Source organism: Podarcis cretensis (assembly GCF_951804945.1).
Source record: "Podarcis cretensis genome assembly, chromosome: 4".
Classification (NCBI taxonomy): Eukaryota; Metazoa; Chordata; class Lepidosauria; order Squamata; family Lacertidae; genus Podarcis; species Podarcis cretensis.
The window spans coordinates 76,129,046-76,154,805 of record NC_137173.1 but is presented as its reverse complement, the minus strand read 5'-3'; the positions used below and the strand labels follow the sequence as shown (position 1 = coordinate 76,154,805).

General features: G+C 40.4%; 2 protein-coding genes across 6 annotated transcripts in view; both read left to right on the top strand.

Annotated features, from left to right (window-relative positions):
- The window catches only part of TSGA10 (testis specific 10), a 39,475-nt gene extending 18,229 nt beyond the window's left edge, over window positions 1–21,246 (top strand). For 2 of the 5 annotated variants that reach the window (XM_079972573.1, XM_079972574.1), the window contains exons 11-20: window positions 640–794; window positions 1,777–1,832; window positions 3,213–3,381; window positions 5,334–5,444; window positions 7,558–7,743; window positions 8,961–9,170; window positions 13,517–13,719; window positions 14,424–14,528; window positions 15,905–16,039; window positions 16,765–16,914. In XM_079972573.1, the coding sequence (XP_079828699.1) occupies window positions 640–794; window positions 1,777–1,832; window positions 3,213–3,381; window positions 5,334–5,444; window positions 7,558–7,743; window positions 8,961–9,170; window positions 13,517–13,719; window positions 14,424–14,528; window positions 15,905–16,039; window positions 16,765–16,894 (1,460 nt within the window). In that variant the 3' untranslated portion in view covers window positions 16,895–16,914. Of the gene's footprint in view, window positions 1–639; window positions 795–1,776; window positions 1,833–3,212; window positions 3,382–5,333; window positions 5,445–7,557; window positions 7,744–8,960; window positions 9,171–12,080; window positions 12,283–13,516; window positions 13,720–14,423; window positions 14,529–15,904; window positions 16,040–16,311; window positions 16,726–16,764; window positions 16,915–18,274 lie in introns of those variants that run through there. The other 3 variants (XM_079972575.1, XM_079972576.1, XR_013837853.1) reach the window with 3 other exon arrangements.
- Window positions 21,247–22,729: 1,483 nt separating this feature from the next.
- Window positions 22,730–25,760, top strand: part of CRACDL (CRACD like) — a 62,876-nt gene continuing 59,845 nt past the window's right edge. The window contains exon 1 of the mRNA XM_079973147.1: window positions 22,730–24,139. The gene's annotated coding sequence lies outside the window, so the exon portion shown is untranslated. The remainder of the gene's footprint in view (window positions 24,140–25,760) is intronic.

Genomic DNA, 25,760 nt, shown 5'->3' with positions numbered 1-25,760 from the left:
GCAACAATAGTGCTACGCGTGTATAGTGCATTTCAAGTGTTATTCTGTGGCAAGTGGTGAGTAGCTAGACCAGTTTCCCCCATTGTTCACTTCCTCCCCAGGCCTCAGGCATGAGAGGCGAGGGAGGTTCAGTGCTATCATTGTGGATAGAATGAGAACGGTAGATTTTTTAAAAATCACACTATATGTGTTAAGTAACTTAGCAATGTCAGACTGTCTTGTTATTAACTCTTCTTTTTGTGAATGGTCACTGTTACTAAGGAAATTGTGACTGTCCATTGTATTTCATTTTCTTCTGACCTCATTGTTTCCAGTTTCTCCCCACCCCCTCTGCCTCCCCGCCCCCAATCATGTACATGCACCAACAACTCAGGATAAAATGAAGTGGACTGTACTCCACAAAATCTTATGATGCAATAAATCATTGGCCTTTAAGATGTCACAAGACTGTTCATTTTTTTTTCTGCAAGACTATCTTATCTAAAAGTTTGCAGTTTGGCCAGAATGTAGGGGGAGGGGAACTTGTACATGCATAATAAACATTTGTATGCTCATCAGAGTTGTTGCTTGATCACAGCCTGTTTACCAAAGGTTATTTTAAATTGATAAAATAATGAAATTCTATTATAATATTTCCAGAAAAGCTTTCAAAACAAAATCTTGTTCAACAAGAAGATATTTGTACACTCAATGATACAATAACTGAACTAGATACAGAAAAGGATTCTTTACATGAGCTTCTGGAAGAGAAAGCAGATAAAGTTGCCTCCCTTGAAGAAAGCTTGGCCCTTAAAGTAAGTTTTGATATGTAAATGTTTTGATATTTAAGATTCATCACATTTAGAATTTTTTTGTGCTTATGCAGGAAGGAGACTTCATATTTGGCATGTACGTAGCTTTTGAAAGTACACATTACAGGCATATTGGACAAAGTAAATGGTACGAGTTGTGCTAGTGATGAGAAATTGACACTTCTGTGGATTATTTTTGAGTAATTTTGTTTTAATATGCAAATACGTGGATTAGTAGGGTTAAAACATTCTGCTTATTAAAATTGGTGCTTTTTAGATTTAGTTTAAACATACACCTTCCAATACTACTAATAACATGATTATGACTTTTAAGTACAGTTTTAAATATAGAATGAGGAACTTTACTAGCATTTAGAAAACTGTTAAAATGCTATATTTTTTTTGCAAATAACTTTCTATCCCTGTACATGCTGCTTGTAGGTCTTGCAGCCAGAGACGCTGTAACCACTATGTTGTATATGTTGAGATTCTAATAGCAACTTTAGGGGGAATTTTGATTGAGGAAACCATGTCACGTGAAAGGGTTAATCCCACCCCCTTCCGGCACCACAGTTCAGAGATTTCTGAGACTTTTGCTGCAAAGTTTGCCTGTGCCATGATATTAAATCTCTACCATATTTATTTTGCTGTTCTGGCAGCCTAACATTGCAATCAAATGCATGTCTACTTAGAACTAAGCCCCACTGAGCTCAATGAGGCTTATTCCCAAGCAAGTGTGTATAGAATTGCAGTCAAAATGTTAAAAACCTGTGGAGTGCAAGCTTATGTACAATTACTCAGAAGTAAATCCTGCTCTGTTCATTGGAGTTTACTCTCATATAAGGATGATTAGAATTGCAGCCTTAATCTTATAAAATAAATCTTATAAAACAAAAGAAACTGACATGAAAAAACAAACTATTTCCTGTTTTGTTCATCTCTTCCTTACTAACTGAGGAAAAATACATTTTTATTTATTTTCAAGGAAAAGACCATTTCAGATTTGAAGTGCCTACTTTCTGATATGGAGAAATCAACAAAGTAAGACGTAAACTCTGGATTTCGTTATTTCCTTTAAAGTTATTTTTACTTAACTTGAACTATTCTGTTAGAATTAACATATATAAATTAATCTATTCTGTATTTATAACTTGTAATATTAGACTTATTCAATATTTTAAAAATGTTTTATTAAATAAACATAATTATTGGTATACTTCTTTTTTTTTTTTCTGACAATGGTAAATTTATTACGTTAAGTACACATTTTTAATTTATTGATGAGAGAAAATCAATCATATTTTTGTTTTGCAATATACTTGAAAATAAATTACCTTTGTGGTTAATTACTTTGTCTAACAGAGCAATATATTTGAAAACATTAAATTTATAATACCGTAATTAGGATAAACATAAATGTCACGAAAATTGTGGGAAACGTTTGAGTTCTCCAGAACTCTTTGTCAGGTAAGAAGTTATAGAAAGCAGGAAGAGAGATGAGGAATATATATACCTGTGTGTATATATATTCCTCTCTCTCTCTTTTTTTTTTTTTAATATTTTTATTAAGTTTTGCATAACTATATTTCACAGACAAAAGTAAATGAAATAAACATAAAAAGAAAAGAAAAAAAGAACAGAAAAAGAACATAAAATACGTACAACATAAACAACACAACTTTAACAACACAACATTAATTTTACAACTTAAACAACACAACATTAATTTTACAACAACATTGATCGACTTCCCTTTATCTCGATTTCGGATAATGTTATCTTAATTATCTTTCTGCTGTATCTATTCCAAAATAAAGTTTATAACGTAGTAAGCGTTATCTCATGCCTACTGTGATTTTTTTTTTTTTAAAAAATACATCTATATTTCTGATTAACATTTTGATTTTCCCCTTGTCTCTATTTCCATATATATTCTAAATTTATCCCATTCATTACTAAATTTTGTACTTTTTTGATTTCTTATTTTCTGAGTCAATTTTGCCAATTCTAAGTAATCCATTAATTTAAATTGCCACTCCTTTAATGTTGGGGTTTTTGCTGTTTTCCAGTACTGTGCTATGAGGGTTCTAGCGGCCGCTGTTGCGTATTGAAGAAGGGTTCTATCTTCTTCTTTAATATCTTTGCCAATCATCCCCAGCAGGAAGGTTTCAGGTTTTTTAACAAACGTATATTTGAAAATTTTTTTTAATTCATTATAGATAGATTCCCAGAATTTTTTGAGAATCTCGCACGTCCACCACATGTGAATAAATTCGCCCTCTTTACTCTTACATTTCCAACACAGTTTGTATTGGTATACTTCTATCTAAAAACATTTGATGAAGGGACATTTTCATGCCCTTGTTTTGCAATAACATTTTTATGTAAAATGTATTTTGCATTTTATAATTTACTGCCCAGGCATTCTACTGAAGCACTCTGTAGGTGTGAACAGGATATTACCAAACTACATCAACTTTTGGATGAATCTAATAATGAACTTGCTCAGACTAGTGAAGAGAAAGAAGGATTAATTCGGGAGAATGATAATCTACAAAAACAGCTTTATGGCTTTAAGGAGGAGAATCAGGTATATGTTGGCAGATTTGAATACAACTCATATTTACCTTTCCACTATTAACCAGGAACTAACTAGAGAGGGACGAAGGTGGTGCTGTGGGTTAAACCACAGAGCCTAGGACTTGCCGATCAGAAGGTCGGCGGTTCGAATCCCCGCGACGGGGTGAGCTCCCGTTGTTTGGTCCCAGCTCCTGCCCACCTAGCAGTTCGAAAGCATGTCAAAGTGCAAGTAAATAAATAGGTACTGCTCTGGCGGGACGTAAACGGCGTTTCCGTCCGCTGCTCTGGTTCGCCAGAAGTGGCGTAGTCATGCTGGCCACATGACCCGGAAGCTGTACGCCGGCTCCCTCGGCCCATAAAGCAAGATGAGCACCGCAACCCCAGAGTCGGTCACGACTAGACCTAATGGTCAGGGGTACCTTTACCTTTGGGGAGGACAGGAGTGCCTGTCGTGCTCTGTGTTTGTGTTTCCTTTAGGAAAATTAGACACAGGTGTATTTTTGATATATGGTTTGTTTACAGATATATACAACCTGAGCCTATGATGGAGGGGTTCCCAGCATCATTCTGGGTCTTGCTGCCGCCATAGGCACAGCCCTGGATTCAAACGAGCATCAGCCATGGTGCTCTCTGCCTCCGTCTCCAGCTCGCTGCTTTACTACCACATTACATCACAGCCCTAACTCTAACCTCTAAGTTTTCAGCCCACACTACTTCTTGCTTTAGCTATTAAGCAGGGGTCACAACCATTTGTCATTCCACACAGAGTCCCTTTGATCCTCTATAGTCTTCAAATCCCCGCGATGGGGTGAGCTCCCATTGTTCGGTCCCAGCTCCTGCCAACCTAGCAGTTCGAAAGCACATCAAAGTGCAAGTAGATAAATAGGTAGATATGGCAGGAAGGTAAATGGCGTTTCCATGTGCTGCTCTGGTTTCGCCAGAAGCGGCTTAGTCATGCTGGCCACATGACCTGGAAAAACTGTCTGCGGACAAACGTCGGCTCCCTTGACCAGTAAAGTGAGATGAGCGCCGCAACCCCAGAGTTGTTCGTGACTGGACTTAACGGTCAGGGGTCCTTTACCTTTCTTTTAGTCTTCTTAAAAGCCTATTACCCCAGGTGATTTCCTCACAAGGAAGTTAGCCTAGCTTAATTAGCCCTTAGCATTTCACTTAATTTAAGGATTAGCAGAGTCTAGCAGGCAGTTTAATTTACAGGGTCTGGCTTACTGTGCAGTGGCTTAATACACACAGGTCTTGTACTCAGTTTTAACACTCCAAGCATTGATTAAATTCTAACACCTGGACCCTGGAATTTAGGGTGTCTAGTACCTACAAACTCATAACACTATGTTCTCTGGAGGTGGTTAAGATGTCATCTTATGGGTTACGCCGCTCTCTTGCTGCTGAAGACAGGAAACACAGACTGGTCTTTATCTGTTGGTCACACTCCCATCATCTCAGTCAGTTTCTTGTCTTTTCCATGGACAGGTGTGTGTGTGTGTGTGTGTGTATGTGTGTGTGTGTGTGTGTGTGTGTGTGTGTGTGTGTGGGACCAGCCCACTCATGAGCAAGGGGCTCAGGTGGCAGGTGCCTGCCTCATAGAGCAGTAGATCCCAGTGTAGAATTTTATTCCCCCCTTGTTGTGGACATGGACCTTCACTCACCTCTTCTTCCCTGCCAGGGAGGAGGGCATCATTTTGTGGTTCCCCTCAAATGCCAAAATTTCTTGGGCCAGTCCTCCCTGGGTGTGCACATGTGTGTTGCTTCAGGCTTGTTCTGCTAACTCTTAATTTTATTTAGAATTTTGTTTCATCTTGAAGGTTCGTATTTCTCCTTTTAGATATAGGAATGCATCTTTAATTGTAACACTTTACGACACCTAATCCTACTTCTAAAATATAGTCAAACCTGAAAAGAGTATGAAATGCTTGCCTAAAACAATGTTTCACATTTCTTTGACAGATTCTGCATCACAAACTCAGTGAATGTCAGAATGAACTTGATAATCTGAAGGCGAAAACTGAAGATTGGCATACAGATATTTCCAGACTGAAGAGCATGCTGAAATCTAAAGTAAATGTATACTTTGAAAAGCTGCAAGTTTTCTAAACCATGCAATGTCTAATGGGGTGCTTCCTGTCAAGGAGCATATTCCTATGTCTACATTCTAATGATTTGAAAGGTCTTACTGAGCCTTCAGAAAGTGCTGTGCAAAATGCTGCAGGAGAGCTGTTGGGTTGTTCACAGTGACCCTTGTAAAGCATTCTGCAAGATAGTAATTTGCAAGGGGCTTACCAAGACCCTTGCAAAGCCCTATGCAAAATACTATGTTGCTGAGCAATTTGCAAGGGTCTTGTGAAAGGCCCTGCAAAGCACTCCTCCTGAGGCAAAAAAGGGTTGTTTGATGTCATTGTGACATCAGGGTATTGCTAGGTGGGCTACCCCAACCAGATGTCAAATTTTGCCCGCAAGGGGTGGGGGAGATAACAATCTCTCCCATTAGACCAGATCCCATTCACCACCCCTGCTCTAAAAAATGATTCTACTCAGCCAGTACTGGGAAACTGCATTACTTTTATAGTCTATGTTCCATGGATTGCAAAAGCTTTGCAGCCAAACTAGCTTTTGATTAAGATCTCAAATAGGTCAAAAGTCTGTAGAAGGAAGGAGAAGCTTTCCATCAGCATTAATATGTACTGATACATGTGCAAAAGGCAAAAAGAATTTGATAATCCCAGTAGGAGAAGGCATGCAAGGTCAATGCACATCTGAGCTGCCTTAGTGTTATTTAAGGCCTCAATTCAAAATGCATTGCATGCTGAAAAATGCTTGCATGCAGTTACAAAATTCATGAGACTATTTTTTGTATTTTTACTAAACACAAAAGTTTACTGAGGCATTTCCTCATCTGCTTTGATTTTCTTGCAGCAGATCTTACAGAGGAAGGAGCTGCAACGGTATACTTGGAACAACATCAGAGCCCTTCCCCTTCCCCACTATACAGCTGGTGCTTGCCCATAATAATAATAATAATTTATTATTTATATCCCGCCCATCTGGCTGGGCCTTCCCAGCCACTCTGGGCGGCTTCCATAAAAACCAAAAATACAGTAAAATCACACGTTAAAAACTTCCCTAAACAGGGCTGCTTTAAGATGTCTTCTGAATGTCAGGTAGTTGTTTATCAACATGGGATAAAGCATCCCCTACCACTCTCTGGAAACCATTTGGATCCATTAAGTGGCGGGGGCGGACCATCCAAATTGGTCCCACTTCCCTGCAGAGGGGATGGGTCGCAGAGAAGTCCAGTTGCACCAGGAAGTGATCTGACCATGGCACTTCTTTTGTTTCACTTTTACTTAGTGTCAGATCACCAACATCCATAGAGGTAAACACCAGGTCCAAGGCATGTCCGCGGCTATGGGTTGGGCCAGACTTATTCAGGGACAGCCCCATGGAGGCCATGCTTTCCACGAAGTCCCGAGCTGCCCCTTGTAAGGTCGTGTCGGCATGGATGTTAAAATCCCCTAGGACGACCAAGCTAGGTGTCTCCAGGAGAACATCCGCCACGACCTGAAGCAGCTCGGGCAGGGAATCCTTGGTGCAGCGGGGAGGTCGGTACACCAAAAGGAATCCTGTACTGCCCCTATTGCCCAACTTATTATTATTATTATTACAGTGAAGTTCAGATGTCCACTAGTCCTGCAAACCCACCATACAACTGGACTGCAGTGATTATAGTTTACTAAGGGCCAGTTCACTTTTTTCCATCCATTTATATTATAAGGTGTAGCAGTAGAGAGCCATGTGCTCTCTTTCCAATTGTCTAACAATATGGGATGTACGCAACCAGTTCGCATGACCTTTCACTCAAAAAAGTTGTGGAAGGATTGCAGCATTCAGGTGATTATATATACAAATGATAGAATATATGCACTGTAACAGGTTATGTTTTCTGTGCTCTAGGACAGGGGTAGCCAATGTGGTGCCTTCCAGATGTTTTGACTAGAACTCCCATGATCACTGGGTGTTACCTATGCTGTTGGGAGTTGTAGTCCAAAACATCTGTTGGACACCACCATGGCTCCTGCTCTGTGATTATGCAAGCTAATTTTCTGTCCCACTATGCATGGCATATGTAAACTGGCCTCAAATTTCAAAAATGAAACCAAATTTTGAATTTCAGGAAAAGGAGAATCAAGATCTTTTGGATAACTACCATAGGGCCAATGAGCAAGCAGAAAAGTGGGAATCCAAGTTCCAACAAATGGAAGCAAATTGTAGCTCTGTCCAACTGGAGCTCCTCAGTGCAGAATCTGAGAGCCGCAGACTAAAAGAACGAACAGAGGCTCTTGAAACAGAGATTGGGCACGTAAGTTTGAAAAGCCTCAGCAATCCATTTTTACAATTTCATTTTCATTTAATAGCTGGGCAGTAGAGCTTTTTCATTTCTATTCAGCACTTTCGCCCTTGTTCTTCATCTCCATTGGGAGTGTTAAGGGATAAAGTTTATTGTGAGACATATCTCTCAGTTATGTGGGCTACAACAGGTACTTTCAGAAAGCACATTTGTTGTAAAGGGAAGAGGTCTTCCACTCACCATCATTCACTGACCCTATTTGCACACCATGCTAAACCAAATCATGGCTTAGTGTGGCCAAGCAAATGTGGGTTCCCAGAGAGATCACAGCCACTTTGCTTCTCCTCCAGTTCTGCTTCCACCATATTGCTTTAAGCTAAACCACAGATCACCAGCCCAGGACCCAGTTGATGGCAATAGCTACCATTGACCTTACTTAGATTGTCGCACATTCTGGCCTTTTTGAGACTGTTTGGGATAAGTATGTGGTGTGAGCCCTTGTTTTTCTGTAAATGTATGAATTCTAGACTTTTACCAAGCTGAGAGTTCAGTATTCTAGGTACCATTATGTATCTTAAGATGGTTCCTGTGGTTGGTAAGGAATAATATGTATGCTTTTGTTTTCTAAAGTTAATAATTCTATCTTCTCCCCATCCCCAGCTCTTAAATCTGATTTTGCAGCCAAAAATCAAAATTTTGAAGATTAGACACTTTTATTTTAATCCAGATGGCCTCTCGAGATACCCCGCAGTCTTTATTTAGAACAAAAATTGTTATTTCAGTGCAGATCTTACTTACTAGTGCAGATTCTTCAGTGTTCACATCGTCTTCTATCTTACAAAGGCTTCCTTGGACATGTACAAGGAAGAACAACTTTCTGCATTGAAAGTTCATATACCAATATTGTGCTTTCTGCAAACAACTGAATCTACATGGAACTCTGGATCAGTCTGCCTAAGCCATAGCCCTTAACAGTGTATATAAATAATTGATATAAATGAGATGTAGCTGCATCTAGTGTTCACAAGATATTTATTTTACATTCTGCTCACAGGTAACATTTTTATTTTAAATTCACAGCAGAAACTCTTAGAAGTTATGTATTAGAAAAAGATAAGGTATCATTGTTTAACTAAAACTGTAATTGATCTTCCCTAAAGTTATTAGGCATTGTTCCGGTACATTTCTATCAAAAGGTAAATTGTCTTTATCAACACATGTTTCCACAGCAATTAGCAGCAGAAAAAGCCCACAAGTCACAGATTTCTACATTAGGTAAGTCTCTTTTGAAAATGGAGGAGGAACTCCATGACGTGCAACTGGAGAAAGTTTCTGTACTGTCAGAGTTGGCATCTACTCGGGAACTCTGCATAAAATTGGACACTAGCAAAGAGTTATTAGCCCGGCAACTAAGCAACACAACACAGGAAGTAGAACGGGTAAGTATAATCTAATCTACACATTGTTTAGAGCAAACAGGAAAGGCAGAAAACAAAAGTTGGAATGCCTTTTAATATCATCTTGAATGAAATTCTCACAATACAGCAACCTTTATGTTATGTACGTTTGCTTAAATACAAACATAAGAAGAGCCCTGCTGGATTACACCAAAGGCCCTACTGGTACAGCATCCTGTTCTCCCAATGGCCAAACTAGAAGCCTATGAAAAGCCCCTAAGCAGGACCTGAATGCAACAGCTCTTTCCCCACTTAAGAATCCCAGCAACTGGCATTCAGAGGCATATTGCCTCCAATAGCGGTGAAAGACTATAGGAGCCATTGATTGTCTTATCTGCCATGAATTTGTCTAATCCTCTTTTAAAGTGATCCAGATTTGTGGCCATCATAGTTTAACTGTGAAGTAAGTTTAATAATAACAATAATTAATTGTATTATTTATATCCCTGCCCGTCTGGCTGGGTTTCTCCAGCCACACTGGGCGGCTTCCAGCACATACTGTATAAAAACATAAACATTTAAAACTTCCTGATACAAGGCTCTCTTCAGATATCTTCTAAAAGTTGTGTAGTTCTTTATCTCCTTAACATCTGATGGGAGGATATTCCACAGGGAGATCACCGCTGCTGAGAAAGCCCTCCACCTTGTGGGGTCCCCAATTCCAGGGGTTCCTGGTTTTATATGTTTTTGTGTATACATGTACAGTGGTACCTTGGGTTAAGTACTTAATTCGTTCCGGAGGTCCGTTCTTAACCTGAAACTGTTCTTAACCTGAAGTACCATTTTAGCTAATGGGGCCTCCCGCTGCTGTGGCGCTGCAGGAGCACGATTTCTGTTCTCATCCTGAAGCAAAGTTCTTAACCCGAGATACTATTTCTGGGTTAGCAGAGTCTGTAACCTGAAGCATCTGTAACCTGAAGCGTATGTAACCCATGGTACCACTGTACTGTAGACTGCTGTAACTGAACCTTAGCATAAGATGCAACATCAACAGTGTTCTCCTTTGTCTATTTTTGGTACATATGATGGAACCTCTCTACATAATCTCACAAGACTTCAATAACTGAGTAAAAAAGGGGTTGGGGTGAGCTGTGAGTGGGTGGGTCAGGTGTAAAGAGGGTGGATTTGGTCAGGTGTAAAGGGAGAAGGCATTGGATAAGTTGGGGGGTGGCGGCGCATGGAGCCAGCAGCCCCATCTATAATATCACCATCCATTTTTCCTAGGGATTCACGCAGGAGGCATCCAGAAAACAGTGACTTTATTTTCCCCACCAACTTCCTTAAGAAGGCAGAGTTACATGGTACCAAAATGACTGCATAAGCCAGCTCCTTAGATTACACCTCCAGTTCCTTCCCTCCCTAGTGATTCAAAGCTCCTGCTTCTTATTTTCTTACATTTACCTTGGCTCCTTGTTCCTTTTATTCCTTTCTCTTTATGAATTTGGTCAGGTTTTTTCCTCCTCTCTCTTATTCTCCCCCCCCCCCCAGGTTTTTCCTATGGTGTCTGTGGGGGAAGGGGAAGTGAGCTCTTAGAAGAGACAACCCATGTCCTGGCTAACAAAAGAAAAAAAGCCAGCTATCACTCCCTCAGATCTACTTGCCACCAAGCCACCTGCAGTAGAAGAAGCTAGTACCTTTCTCTGGAGCACTTACAGCCACAATTCTGATTTCTAACCTGGCCTTTCCAGTGCTGTCTAGGCTAAGGTGCCTGTTGATGAGGGAGAGTGCTGGGGAGCAATGGAGTTTGGCTGGGATTTTAGCCAGTCCGTTAAGTCTTTTGATGCTTTCCCTCTAGGCTGGGATAAGTTTCAGTGTTTCTTCTATCAGCTAAAGCTTTGCCAGGGTAGCAGTTTTTGGCAGGAAAATGGCAGCCACTTAAAATTAGGTTTTACGCATGAAACCTCTGCTCCACCATCTGGGATAGAGAATTTGATAGCCCTCCTTTCATCTGGCCAGTAGAGGGCAGAATCCCTCCCCCTTCAACCTAGACCTTCTGGACCTGGTGTGCTTTTACAAACTGGCCACTGGCTCCCACTCATTTGACAACCTCCCTCATCCAGGCAATGGTGCTCCTTCATTCCCTCCTACAGGCCTGACTAGCTCTTCTCAGCTCAGCAGCTTCTTACTCAATAATGTGGCCCTTTACCATCACTACTTAGGCTGGCTAGCACGTCTGGGTTCAGCAGCCGTCCACCCAACACAGCCTTTTTGCTCTTCTAGTCTGGCTGTTAGGATCAAAGGCTTATTAAGGGTCCATCTCCAGATATGCCGCACTCGCCGCTTGTACAACTGCTCAGAGATATTATTGAGGCTTACATCAATCAGCATTTTGCTCTAGCCCTACATCCATCTTGCTTTGGGAAAAGGGACAAATTAAGTCACCATACCTCAGATTTGTCTGCTTCTCCTTCCAAGGATTTAAGCCATTCTGAAAACACTTTAAAAGTCTTAAAAGACTTTTTTGCATGGCCACAATCATAAGAAATCGAACAAATATCTGCATTGCATTTTTTCGTATTCCTCAGAGGAATCGTTGGAGGTCTTGTCTGACCCGCAAACTCTTCAGGACAGCTGGTGGCTAAACATGCTAGGAGGGGTCCTGGGTCCTGTATTTCCCCTGGGTTAGTGTCACTTCTTCATCATAGGACCTCTCCCCAGGGCAACCACCCCTCTGATCCCTCCCTGATTTGGCTTAGCTTAGGTAAGTAATACTGTTTTCTGGATGCCTCTTGGATGCATCACTGGGAACAGAATGTTGGTCACTTTCCATTAATGTTCTTTCATGGGGTGTGCAGGAGGCATCCAGACGCACCCTTTGTATGGGCCTGGGCTCCAGCATCTGATTTGTGCCATGTCTATTTGGAGGGGTTACTTTTTACTTTTCTTTTCTAGGCTCTCTTTATTTTGCTCACAAGTGCTTCTCTGATGGCTCTTTCTCCAACTCGAATATGGTTGAAACTGGAGATGGAGTCTTAGGAGTTGAATGATGCAATCGTTTTGGTATCATGTGACCCCACCTGTCCTAGGGCAGCGGGTAGTATTAATCCACTGTTTACTGGATTCCCCCTGCATGCCCCCAGAAAGAATGTTCATGGTAAGTGACCAACATTCCATTCTATGCATCATGTAGATTACTTGGCATAGATGCATACCAAGTTTCTACGGTGATAAATACACACCAGAACTTTCTGAAATGACACTTTTAACCCTCTGTCAACAAGTGGAAATCAAATGTACCCTGATAAAACTGGGGGGGAAATGTAATTTTTTTTGGTCAATTTTCCACAATTCCATGTTCAAGTCAGTTCTCAACTATGTCAATGTGCGAATTGCCATATGGTGTTTCAGGTCTCCTCTCCTTAATTTAATTAAAAATAAGTGTTTTTACTCTCAATGCCAAGTCTACTCCTGTTAAAATGACAGGTTTGTTTTTTTAATCACTTAATGCTTGGAAGTGACTGCAAAGTGGAAAAACAATACTATTTTTCCATAATCAACTAATCAGCCACTTCTGTTAGCATCACCACAAAAAGTATCAGGGGTCAGAAGTGCTCCTCAGTTTTTGCAAAATTTATTTATTACCCTGATTTTTAAAAATATTTTTCCAGTTAGAACCTTGTCTGTGAATCTTGGTGCCCACCCCACATCATAGTTGTGCAAAACTTACAGACCTGGCTTTGGGGGCTACTGCAACCCCAATGGCATCTGCAAATCTTTGTAAGAAACCAGAGCACTCACCTCAGTTGGTGGTAAGACTTAATGGCAACTCTCAGTCAAAGACCTGTGCCCGGAATATGAATGAACTCTGAATATGCATATCCTGCCCCATCAGAATGCCCTATGTGCAGAATAATATTTCTCACTGAAGACCATCTCACTATCTAGCATGTAAGAAAACATTCAGGCAGACTCTGCTCTCATGGAGCTTTGTATGTAAATTGGGGCTCCACAGAGCTTCAGATTATGCCCTCTAAAGTTTAACTGGGGCATACAGTTATATAATTCTCTATTCAGGGGTGGGAAAGAGAAGAAAATCAATACAACCTAGCCAGAGTTAAACATATTTAAGCCACACTGATTTCAGTGTATGAAAATAAAATGGGAGCTAAAAGTACTTAACAATGTGTTCGTCTTGGTACCATATTTTTGAATTGACAGACAGGGAATTGCAGTTACTGAGTATTAGGTGCATATTTTACATCTAGGAAGATGATATGGGGAAGAAGAGTGCTAATGGAATTTAGTTTACAATTTGAAATGTAATTCATCAGTTTCTAATATATTGCATATTAGGGAAAATGAAGAAATTTAACCTTTTTGGCTTTCAGCTGCAAAATGAATGGGAATCGTCTCACTCTGAAACCGAACTCCTCAAAAAACAACTCACTAATGAAAGAATTTCAATTAAAAACCTAGAAACATTGTTAGCATCCAACCGTGAAAAGGAATATCAATCTCAGATGATAAGCCAAGAAAAAGATTCTGAAATTCAGCTTCTTAAAGAGCAGCTTTCGCTGGCTGAAAACAAGATGTAAGTTAGTAACTGGTAGAAACAACACAGTTCTTCTAGATTTGAAACCACTATATTAATTTTTGTTAGTATGCCCATCTTTCTACTAAGTGGGAAAGAAAGAGAGCACTGATAGGGAGTAGTAGCCACCTGCACGAGGAATTCTTGGAAAAGAAGGCAGCCTGAAAAATGGAAGAACATTATTTTTGTGATTGGAGCAGGTTGCAAGTTATAAAATTTCCCCTCCCTCCCAAATCCTGGACTAATCATGATTCTACCCCGATTGCCCTGTGAAAGTAACTGGTGTTTGTGTGATTAGGAAATCGGCACAGAAAGTGTTACAAACATTTGTGCATGCGTTTTGTTTATATGTCTAGGTGTGGATATATTTCTGTTCAGCGTCGTTTGAAATTTTAAGCACTGAATATATTCAATTCCTTTTGAGAGCCGAAATATCCCATAATTGTTTTTTTGTTTTTGTTTTTACCCTTCTCCAACTTGTTTTTTTATACTGAATACACTGAATGCTATTCTTGAAAAGCTAATTGTATTGGGGTTTATGGTCAAACATGAGAGCGAATCCATTAAAATCAGTGAGACTTGGTTATGATTACTCTGTGGGTCTATTTTATACTTGTTTAAGTCTGAATTCAACCCATTGTTTATTTTATATTATTTGAATAATTGCATCCATTCAGTTCAAATGATACTTTTGTCTGTTATAGTGCTACCCAGAGTCGAGATTTTTCACAGCTCAAAAATACAATAACTCAATTGGAGTCTGAGTTAGATATCACCAAAAGGCAGCTGGGTACAGAACGCTTTGAAAGGCAAGTGTATGATCACATGTTTAGTCTTCTGTTATTTTCCCAAATAAGATCACATGCAATCATGCTAATTTAAAAAGAGCCATGTACATATTTTCTAAAAGCATCTTAGCAGTAATCTTATATTCACTGGAACTAAAGCTGTAATTGAAAGCATATTTATTAGGGAGCCTAGGGCTTGCCAATGAGAAGGTCGGCGGTTCGAATCCCTGCGACAGGGTGAGCTCCCGTTGCTCGGTCCCAGCTCCTGCCAACCTAGCAGTTCGAAAGCACGTCAAAGTGCAAGTAGATAAATAGGTACTGTTCTGGTGGGAAGGTAAACAGCGTTTCTGTGTGTTGCTTTGGTTTCGCCAGAAGCGGCTTAGTCATGCTGGCCACATGACCCGGAAAAACTGTCTGCGGACAAATGTCGGCTCCCTCAGCCAGTAAAGCGAGATGAGCGCCGCAACCCCAGAGTCGTTCACTACTGGACTTAACTGTTAGGGGTCCTTTAACCTTACCTACGGTCCCTTTAATGGCCTACTGCACTGTGTTCCAGAATAAGCTTGCAGCAAACATATGTATCGTTTTGCATTTTAAAATGTCCACTGACTTTAAATCACCTTGCATGAAGGAAATGTGCTAGATGCAAAGTGGACAAAAAAATCCTGAAGTTTGGCCAACTAACATTTCCTTCCTAATTCTGCAGCAGATGAAGCTCTCTACATCATCAGATTGAGGAGTGATAGGATGGCAGCTCGTCTGCATTGCCAGCCAGTGCTAAATCCTTCCCATTCACCTCTTGAGTTAACATGCCTAGACCTGCATGTAGGCCCACTTGAACAGAGCTTCAGTTTGCCAGTGTGGTGAATGGTTACCCAAATGGACAATTAGAGAAGATGAGGTGATATTTGAGGACAGACCACAACTCAGTGGTAGAGCATGTGTTTGAATGTAGAAGGTCCTAGAGAATGCAGAGAGCCACTGCCAGAGTAGACAGTACTAAGCTAGATGGACAAAGTAATTTTACCTGATATAAAGTAGTTTTCTATTTTTCTACACAGGTGGCAACCATTTTAGGTGTGTCCAATTGATGTGCAGTTGCCAGGGCACGGGTCCTTTTGGACCCGGAAGAGGGCATAACAGGGGCAGGGGCACTTATGCGTGCTCCGTCGATGCATACAGAGGCTGGGAACGGAACCCCAGTACAAAATGGTCGCCATCTGTACTTTTACACCCAAAGCCTGTGCTGGCCTTCCTCCTGGCTTTGTGGAACGATCTGTCTCCATTCCCCATCTTTCAGCGTTATAATCTGTCTGAAGAACAGTCTTGGTGAGAATCTTCACCTTTTAGCTTGTTGTGTTTACCCCATCTTAAGATAAATTACCCTTTTGTTTTAGAGAGCGTGCTGTCCAAGAGCTTCGCCGCCAGAGTCTGGGAGCTCCATACCAATTAACTTCTACAATAAGGACATCATCACCTGAACGTTCTCGGCACCGGTCTTCTGACAAGTCTCTGGACAGATCTTCAGAATGGTGAGAACATTACTTTACTTAGTAGTGATATGAGATCTTAGCTCTGAAATAATGCACTTTTTATTCTGTTTATATGTCCTGCACAGTTGTAGAATTCAGGAACAAATTTGTTTGGGCATCAGTATAAAGTCTTTTCTCCTCACTCATAAGATAATGGTTGTATTCACACACACACACCCCAGAAACCATGCTCTTGTTCATTATAGATGGTTCAAAGAAGTGTTTAGAAGTAAAATGGGAATGAGTTATAGTTCCTCACTCTTGACTTCCAGATCACCCGAGGGTGGAGATGCTAACTTTTCCTGTGGGGAGATAAGTATTCTGTTTTTCCCAAGTGCTGTACTGTCATCACTGATGTTTTCAGACAGTAATTGTTACTGATCTGTAGATCACCCTTGCTATGTCTACATTCATTCTTGAACCTTTACTTCCAGGATGAATGAGCATGACTACCATTGCCCTTTTCCTTAGTGCATGATGTATTGGTTGTTAAGCATGCAATAGGCCTGAGATGAGGAGTAGTGTAATGGTTGTTGATATCATAAAGGCACTGATGCCTTGTTACACCTGGGAAAGGTCATTTTCTTTCCCTGGGCAGTTCATAAGGGGTAAAAGCATTTGTAGAGTTCTCTAATATGTGAAACATTGGAGGTTCCCCCCAAAGTCTTCTCCTTGCCCCTCCTTTTCAATTTTTTGACAGTATCTTTCCCATTCATATCAACTAGTCAGCTCAAGAGAGGAAGGCAGATGGATGAACTCGCAGATGTGTGTGACGTTAGTACGGAAGATACCCTAGAAGATAAAATCTGTTTGAAATGTCTTTCTTTGGGGATACAGCATTATACATATGAATAAAAGTGTTTATACAATCTAAAGTGCACATGGTTTCAATCCTTCATTTTTCACTAACAAGTCTCCCCACCGGTGTAATTTTGGTGCACGTGAATCCAAGCCACCTCTACTTTAATCACATTGTCTTACACAACTTATTTAATTTTACTCTGAAAAATTAATCGCCTCTACTGTTCTTTTGGGGGTCATATGATGGCTACAGGGAAAAACGAGCCCATGTAAACTGCACAGCCTGTGTAGAATTGACTATGTAAACTTCATGCTCAAGTTAGTAGGGATCAGTGTATAATAGCCAGTTGCCATGGTAGCCTTTTGAGCAGTTGAGATTGGCTGTCTGTGCCAAAGCTTCTATATCATGTTTGTGCACAAAATTCCTGTTAATGTATTTTCACATTAGATGTGTATGTTACACATCTAATTACACATTAGATGTGTAAATAAAAGCAGCACTGTGCTCTTATAGAAGATTTAACAAGATGCCTCACTGTTCCTACTCTGTACCTAACCTTTAGCAGAAAAATTGTCTGTGCACATACTATAGGCCAGGGTAAGGGGTTATCTTACCAGCTGAGTGGGGTTGGTTCTCTTTAACATACCATACTAAAGTTAAAAGCACGGTGTTGCAACGCCCTTAGTATGGAAAAGAGGCAGGAGGAGTTACGAAGAACTGCAGGGGGAAAATGGCCATTTTAGAATTTGTATAAAACCAGAAATATATACAGTAGCATTAAGTTAACTCCATTCATATTATATATAAAGCAGGAGATGGGGGAGGGCCTTAATACACCAGTAAATTTCATGGGAGTGAGGCACTCAACATTCCCCCATAGGGTTCCCCACACTTCATTAACTATCCCAGACACTTTTCTGTTGGTCCTGATACTGAAAGTGAGTCAGGAACACAGAAAAGTGGCTGGAGCAACAGTTTACTTGAAGGATTATCTTATCCTATATGTGCCCACTCAAATGTTTCATATTTTCTGTTGAATATTTTGAATCATTTTATGTAAACAGTTTAAAGGTTGGTAAATTAAACAGTATATAAATATTGTTAAATATACATTTGGGTTTGTGGGGATTGTTTTGTCAGAGCTTATTTTGATGATAAGTGAAGGACCAGGCTGAGAACTACAATAGACAAAAAGTTATTGTGAGATAGTTTAAACAAATGAAGAAGTGAGCAATGAAAGAGGCTAGGTTTTGTAAGTGAATTGAGTTATGAATGCATGGTGATTTTTAGCATGATTGTTTTTTTAAAATAGTTTATTAAGGGCCTTATAATTGAAACCAGAGAAAATAACTTACACATATTGCTTGATTTGAGGGGCAACTGCCATTACGTACCGGATGATGTTAAACACCACAATTTTCCATCTTTTATAGGGATTCTATTTTGAAGAACTTCTAACTGAAGAAGATAATGAAAAAAAGTCTGATATCTGTTATAGAAATGCAAATGCCAAATTGAACTCAGGGTTTACTAAAATGATTGTTTTAATCCAGTTGATGGTGGATAAGATTCAGAATACTTCTTAAAAGTAGGAGTGTGCACACGCAAATATTTTATTTTAGCCACTGGAATATATGTTTTAATATGCTGTTTTATGCAACCAATATCCACTCTTAGTACATTAAACTGAAAAGAAATGTGAAGATGATTTCAGCTGCGTGCTGTCAAAGAAACATTATTAATGAACCTATCGCTGTAGAGATGAAAACAGAAAACAGTTTATCTTTTCTTTTATCTGTTGTAGCTTGATTGTATGCCTGCTAAGTTACGACACACTTTCACTTCAGGAGGAAATACATTTTTAAGATGAATTATATTTAATATATGTGGTTTAATTTTGAATACAAATCTGATGTTATATTAATTAGTGGCTTGGATCCTAACTTCCATTCTGTGAACAGCATTCACATTCACTAAACAGAGCTCTACAACCTCCTTAGAGAAAATCTGGCTCTGGAGATTGAGGGACCCTTAGGAAACGGGTCAGATATAATATGGCAGGGCTGCAGATGGAGGGGGAGTTTATGGAAATCACACCCATCCCTTGTGTGAAGAGAAAAGTAATTTAGGATTCAATCCAAAGTATCAAAAAGCAATTTGTTTTTAAAGTTAAACAAACAACAGTCTACTTATAGAAATACTAGTGTCAGTTCCTATTTCATATATATCCATTAACAGCGATGTGCTGGCTCTGCAGCTATATAACCCATTGTAAGCATTAAGTATTTTGGGGAGACAGCAGGTCTTCATCAGGCTGTAACTGGGTTTGAATTCTGAATAATGTCACAGTGTCTAAGAAAGTGTATTTGTAATGGCCATTAAATATGTCATTTGTAAATAATAAAAACCCCATTAACACTTGTTTTAATTTGTAGTTTACAAAAATACATACTGACAATAACACATACTCAGCTATGAAAATTACATTATTTAAAGTACAGACATTGTAAATGTTATTTAACACTCTATAAAACATTCATTTAATAAGAATTTTTCCAATTTTTCCTTATTAGAAGCCACTTGTTTTATTATAATGAAAAACAATTCCTTATTCAGTGGAGCTGAAAAAGATAGTTTTCAGTAGTCCTTTCTTTTGTGTGCTAAGCCAATTTCTAATTATGTTTCATCTAAGTGCATGTTTGTTTTTTGAGATGATGGACATAAAATGATTAAGCCCTTTTCAGTATTGTTTCCATCTCCAAAAGCTTTACAGAACTTTAAATCCTAAAAATGTATTGAAACCTCCCCCACCCCATCATTTTAAAGCTACATATGCAAGTATGTGTAACAAGATGGATTTATAAACTTTCTATAGAAATATATTAACTCTGAAAAACCTCCCGAGCAGCTTTATTATTCAATACATTTCATTCTTCCTACCAGTTATGACTCAGGGGAAAGTCAAATTTTAATTTTAATTGTAAAATGTTCCTTGCAAGCACATAACAAAGAAAAATTAAAGCTGGTGTTTATAGAATTGTAAGGGCATGCCCGAAGATTCTAGTTTGACCCCTCAATTCAAAAACCTATCTTTGTAGTACCACTTAAGCAACAAAATTGCTTTATCATAGTGCTTTTTAGATTCCACCTGACTACTAAAATATTACCTTTCTAGACCCTATAGGTTTCCTGCTTCTCTGCAACTAATCTTACTTTGTAATATGTGAAACTGAATCCTTGTTCTAAAATTGTTGTCACTCTAAAGGGGGAAGGAAAAGGAAGAACCAAAAAAGATATCAAATAACTCCTTTCTAGAGAGGTAACAGTTCTCACTCTTCATGTAATCCTTTGGGTGAAGAACCAGTAAACTGAGAATTCATCATTTCTTACTTCTTATTGATGATGTTTTCATTTATCAGTCTTCTCAACATCCAAAAAGGAAACAGATGTGTAGTTGTATTCAAATCAGTGCTGAACCAATGGTTTCCTCCACTTCTGTTATTCTGAGCATTATATTACTTGCCTTTGCTTAATTCTCTGAATGTTATAAGAATGACATTTATTCTATAAGATAAATTCATAAAATTCAGACACTGTTTCTCACAGACTTTATTGTATATACCTGTGCAAATGAATGCGTGAATCAAACCTAAGGTAAGATTCTCTGTTATCAAAACTTCTCTCACCACTTTTTTTATCAGCATAAAGGTGCCAGGTTTGACACTAAATATGGGGGAAAAAACCTTTTTCTAAGAGTCAATATTTACAAGGCAGAATATACAAAGGTCAATATGAGCAACTTGCAAGTATATGTATGACTAAGGTGTTAATTGCTATAATCCCCTCCCCCCAAACTAACTTCTCCCAATACTTCTTTGGCACAGAAAGAAGTGAATCAGAGATAGCATGTGTGTGCATACAAGAAAACTCGATTTGTGTATAACTCTGTTTTTATTTAGTGTAATCATTACATTGGCATTTAAGTGCAACTAGTTCCCCCCCCAAAAAAAACAGGTAGAAAAGTTTGCTGATCAGTATGGCATGATGACAACTACATTGTCTTCGGAGTCTTCCTATGAAATAATAAATTCAATGTAATACTGGTCTGGTTCACACATAACAGGAAACCATGGTTTCTTACCATATGAACAAGCTGCAGTAAGCCTTGGACTTAAGTGCTACTCCTCTCTCAATATATTTTCAGATTCTGATTTGTTCTCACTGACAAGTTTAAACAAACCACTTACCCAACTTTGGACAAAACGAGGCTAGAGAGGCTGCACAATTCTATGGGATAACTCATGGTTAATTCAGTATTACGTGTAAATCAGACCATGGTTCTTTTTCTGCAGGTTTACAATTCCGTGGTTTCTTTTAAAACAAAAAAATAAATTGTACAACTCCCCAGTGTTGTTGTTTTAATTGGTGGGGGAAAGGTTTCTTGTTGAGTTCACAGAGTGCAATTTCTACAGTTGTATTATATGCAGTCTTACTGACGAACATAATTATTGTACTAGTCTGAAACAATGATTAGTACACCCACTGAATCAACTGAGCCTTACAAATGCTACTATTAGACCACATCACTTGATAACTAAAAGCTTTTCAAAACTGATTACTTAGTTGGGAATATAAAGGTGAAACAAAGGTAAACAAACTATTGTCTCCTTTATGTAATTGCGTGGGTGTGGTTAACATGGTATAGGAAAGTTTGTTCTTTCCCACATGGTGCAGCTAAGAAAACAGTGAGTGTATCAGTCATTGCACATTGTTCTCTAACCTCCCCTGCTCCCCAAATTCAGAAACTAACCTGAGCTGTGCAGAATTGTGTTAGAAATCTGGCCACCATTCTGCATCCTCTTCAGTGCCTTGGACCTAGTGTTCTTCAGGAGAATTGGGGGTCTGGAAAGGAATGGAGGCAACAAGTATGACTAACACAGTGCATAATATTCAGAAGGGAACTCGCCAAAACTGTCCTTTTCTTTTTCAAACTGCAAATAGGGGAATCATATTTTAAATTAGTCCACTCACTACAAAACAGTGGTTCCCATCCTTTTTTTGGCCATGCCCCACCTAAGCATCTTTAAAATCCTGATGCCACCCCTGTGACATAAAATTCTTATTCAAAAAGTGAACTCCACACGGAGGAAGCCTAAAAGCCTATTCACTGTTAATAACTCATTCTCTAATTGACCCCCTTAAAAATCAAATTGCCCCTGCATGTGGGGTGTGTTGCCCACGTTGGTAACCACGGCTATAAAACAAACACATTTGTTTTATTTGAGATGTGTGTTTTCAGAATCCACGCTATTCCTGTGACTGCAATTGGTTTTGTTTTTAATAATTTCTAAATGTTATATTGTTCATAACCTGCCCTGGGACCTGGTGAAGGGCAAGTGGTGTTGATGATGATTTTAACAACAACAAATACCACCACTACCATCTTAAGAGGAATGTGTCTTCTGGGAGGTAAGATGTAGGGCACACAGATAATGAAAATCTCCCCTCCCATTCTGAATGTGACCACCTCAGTATACACTTTATTCTGCAAGACTTGCTCAAATAAAATATTTTTCCATTTTTTATTTTCATAGATGATGTGTCTATGCAAATTAAGTGTTTAATTTCATAAACTGATTTGATGAACCTATAAAGCCCCACGTTTGTTGCCAAATGTGTTCACTAGACATAGCTATATTGTTAGAAGAATGATTCTATATTGTCAGTAGAATTATATATGAGAGAAATATGATGGTATTTTAACAACTACAATTTGGAGTGATAACCAGATATGTTTTATAATTCACTATATATCCCAAACCTGACAGCAATAGTCCAAATTAAATATATTCAGTCACTCATATCCTAACATTAGGCAAACCCACTACAGTAGTTAAGATAAAATGTGAGGGCATCTACCTGCCATCTGCAGGAGTACACCTGCTGAAATTAGTAAAGAACTTAAATCCATTTATTATAATTGATATACCCAGAGTATGACTAACACTGAATATCAAAGAATTTTCATTTTAGGATGTTTGGCAGTTAAACAGGACTTCTCTTAACACTTTTCCAAGACTTTTGTTTGTGTGGAACTTTCAGCTTGTTTTCCTTTGCCTGAAACAGAATTCCCACATCCGGCTGCTTTGATCAGCGTCGTCACCAGGTAAATAAAGCTCTTACTTAATACGGAAATGGAATTTTCCTTCTTTCAGAACTGTTCTACGATTCCACACTCAACTTTAATCTTCCTTGGACACTGCTCTCTGCAGCTCAGCGGCAGAGCCCATACTTTGCGTGCAGAAAGTCCCAGCTCAAAATCCTGGCTGGCTGAGTTAGAAATACTCGGGAGTAGCAGGACGGACCTCTGCCGTTTAATAAGTATTTTCTTCTTCTTCCAAAAGACAGAGTAACCATCGCTTGCTCTCGCAGCGAAAAGCGTGACTGCAAAGTAGCAAGTTGATGGGCAAGAACCATTTCTTATGCCAGGACATATTAGCTTCTGAGGTGGCAAGTCGTTGTCTTCCCATTTCTTTTCAAATCGATCGATTTTATTCATGTTTAAGTCAGGAGAACTATACAACCAAGAACATCGCAACATATTGGTGGTCATCACAACCTCCTACACGAATAAAAGTTATGCTACTCGGGTTAAGGGAAGATAAACCTCCCATGTTTTTCTTTTGACCTGAAAACTACCCACACGCAGCTGAGGTAAAGCACCTGTTCGCTGACTGGGTTCATATTCCAAAAACCACTGTATTCGGTGGCGGAGGTGGGAATTCCTCTGAACTGAAACGCTGTCGAAGAACCTGACAAACGGAGGTTGCCACCCGAGGACATGGGAGCAAACTTAACGGGACTTGCTTCCGAGTAGACCGTGGAGCCAAGTGACCAACTAGACCCTCCCGCCAAACCAGAGGCGCGGTGGACAGCTGGAGCCCAGTCCCAGCTTTCCCTGCGCTTTATCCGCTTTCTTGGGGCTTTTCCTGCCTTGGGCGGCAACGCAGGCAGGAGGGAGCGGCGAGGCGAGGTTGCGTTGCCTTGCAGGGTCGGTCCCAGGGCAGGCGGGGCTGCTTAAAGCCAGCCTCGGGCACGCTCGCTCCCTTCCCGGCTCTAGCCAGAGCCAATGAGCCGCTCCTCGAGCGCCTGGCTCACCTCGCTGGCAGCGCCGCCCGGGGCAACACACTCCACCTCCTCAAGGTGCCTGGGAGGCTCCCTTCCCGCCTCCAGTCGCAGCCGGTTCGCCCGCTGACTGGAGAGACCCCGCGTCGCTGGCGTGCGTGCGAAGCAGCAAGGTGGGTGGCTGGAGGGCCGGGTAGCGTTGCAGTTCAGGGAGTTAGTTGCTAAGGGCGAGTTTCCGCGGAGTTGCAAGCAGCGCACCTGCCTTGCCTGGCGCGCGGTTCACCTTTCAGCGCCGCCATAAGCGAGCAGGCCAGGAGTTTTTAAACCTCCTCGGCTTCCTCTTCCGCGCGGCCCAGTCCTCTCCGCGTTTAGTTCAGTCAGTCAGGACTTAACTTTCAGGTAAGTGCTGGGACCTGCTTTCCTGCAACCCGCGCTATTCTTAGCTGTGAAATGGCCTCTGGGATAACACTATAGGATGCTACCTCATCCTCTTGCCAGAAATTGAAACGGGTTTTTCGTTTGTATGCTTGAGATCCCTTAGCCTGGGTTAGTTATCCTGGAACTACCTTCTTGTGTTCACTGTCTGAGTGGTTTAATAATAATAATAATAATAATAATAATAAATTTTATTATATGTACCTTGCCCATCTGACTGGGTTGCCCCAACCACTCTGGGTAGCTTCCAACATATATAAAAACATAATAATATGCTATATTACACATTTAAAGGTTTCCCTATACAGTTGGAAGGGGCAATTCTCCTTTTCATTTCCAGCAAAAGATAGGCAGGTCAGAGTTTCCTTTTTCCCCTTTTCGTTGTGTAGATGGAAACAAACACCAGTCGTGGAAGATCGTATCTCTCTGGGCTAGCTAAATGGTTTTCATTTTCATATAATAATAACCAGGGATTATTAGTAGAAGGCTGTGAAGAAACATGAGTGGAAGGGTGTTTTAACACCACGTTTTATTACCTCTGATCCATGTTGATTTAATCAGTGGTAACTAATCTGCATAAAAGTTACAATCCTATTCCTGTCTGCTCAGAGTAAGTCCTGCTGAATTCAATAGGGATTACTTTGAGGTAAATGTGTATAGGATTTCAGCCTAGGTAAAGGTAAAGGTACCCCTGCCTGTACGGGCCAGTCTTGACAGACTCTGGGGTTGTGCGCCCATCTCACTTAAGAGGCCAGGGGCCAGCGCTGTCCGGAGACACTTCCGGGTCACGTGGCCAGCGTGACATCGCTGCTCTGGCCAGAGCCAGAGCCAGAGCCGCACACGGAAACGCCGTTTACCTTCCCGCTGGTAAGCGGTCCCTATTTATCTACTTGCACCCGGAGGTGCTTTGGAACTGCTAGGTTGGCAGGCGCTGGGACCGAGCAGCGGGAGCGCACCCCGCCGCAGGGATTCGAACCGCCGACCTTTCGATCGGCAAGTCCTAGGCGCTGAGGCTTTAACCCACAGCGCCACCTGCGTCCCTAGGGTCCCTAGGATTACAGCCTAAGTGATAGTAAATACACATTCTGACTGTAACTGTTATTACGGATTAATCCCAAATAGAAGAGGAGGTGCCACCCTCATCCTTATTGATGGAGCTGATCCACTTTTGCATGTAGCACGAGAAAGTTGAAAAACCTTTACACCTTGACCCTAAGCAAGTCTCGCTATATGTATGTGTCAGAGCTGCCCCTAGGTCCCAGCTCACAGAGGACCAACGCGAGGCTGTCGTTATGTACAAAAGTCTTTATTGAGGTTCAGTTTCCATTTCCAAGCCGCAGCGCGCAGCTCTACGTCTTA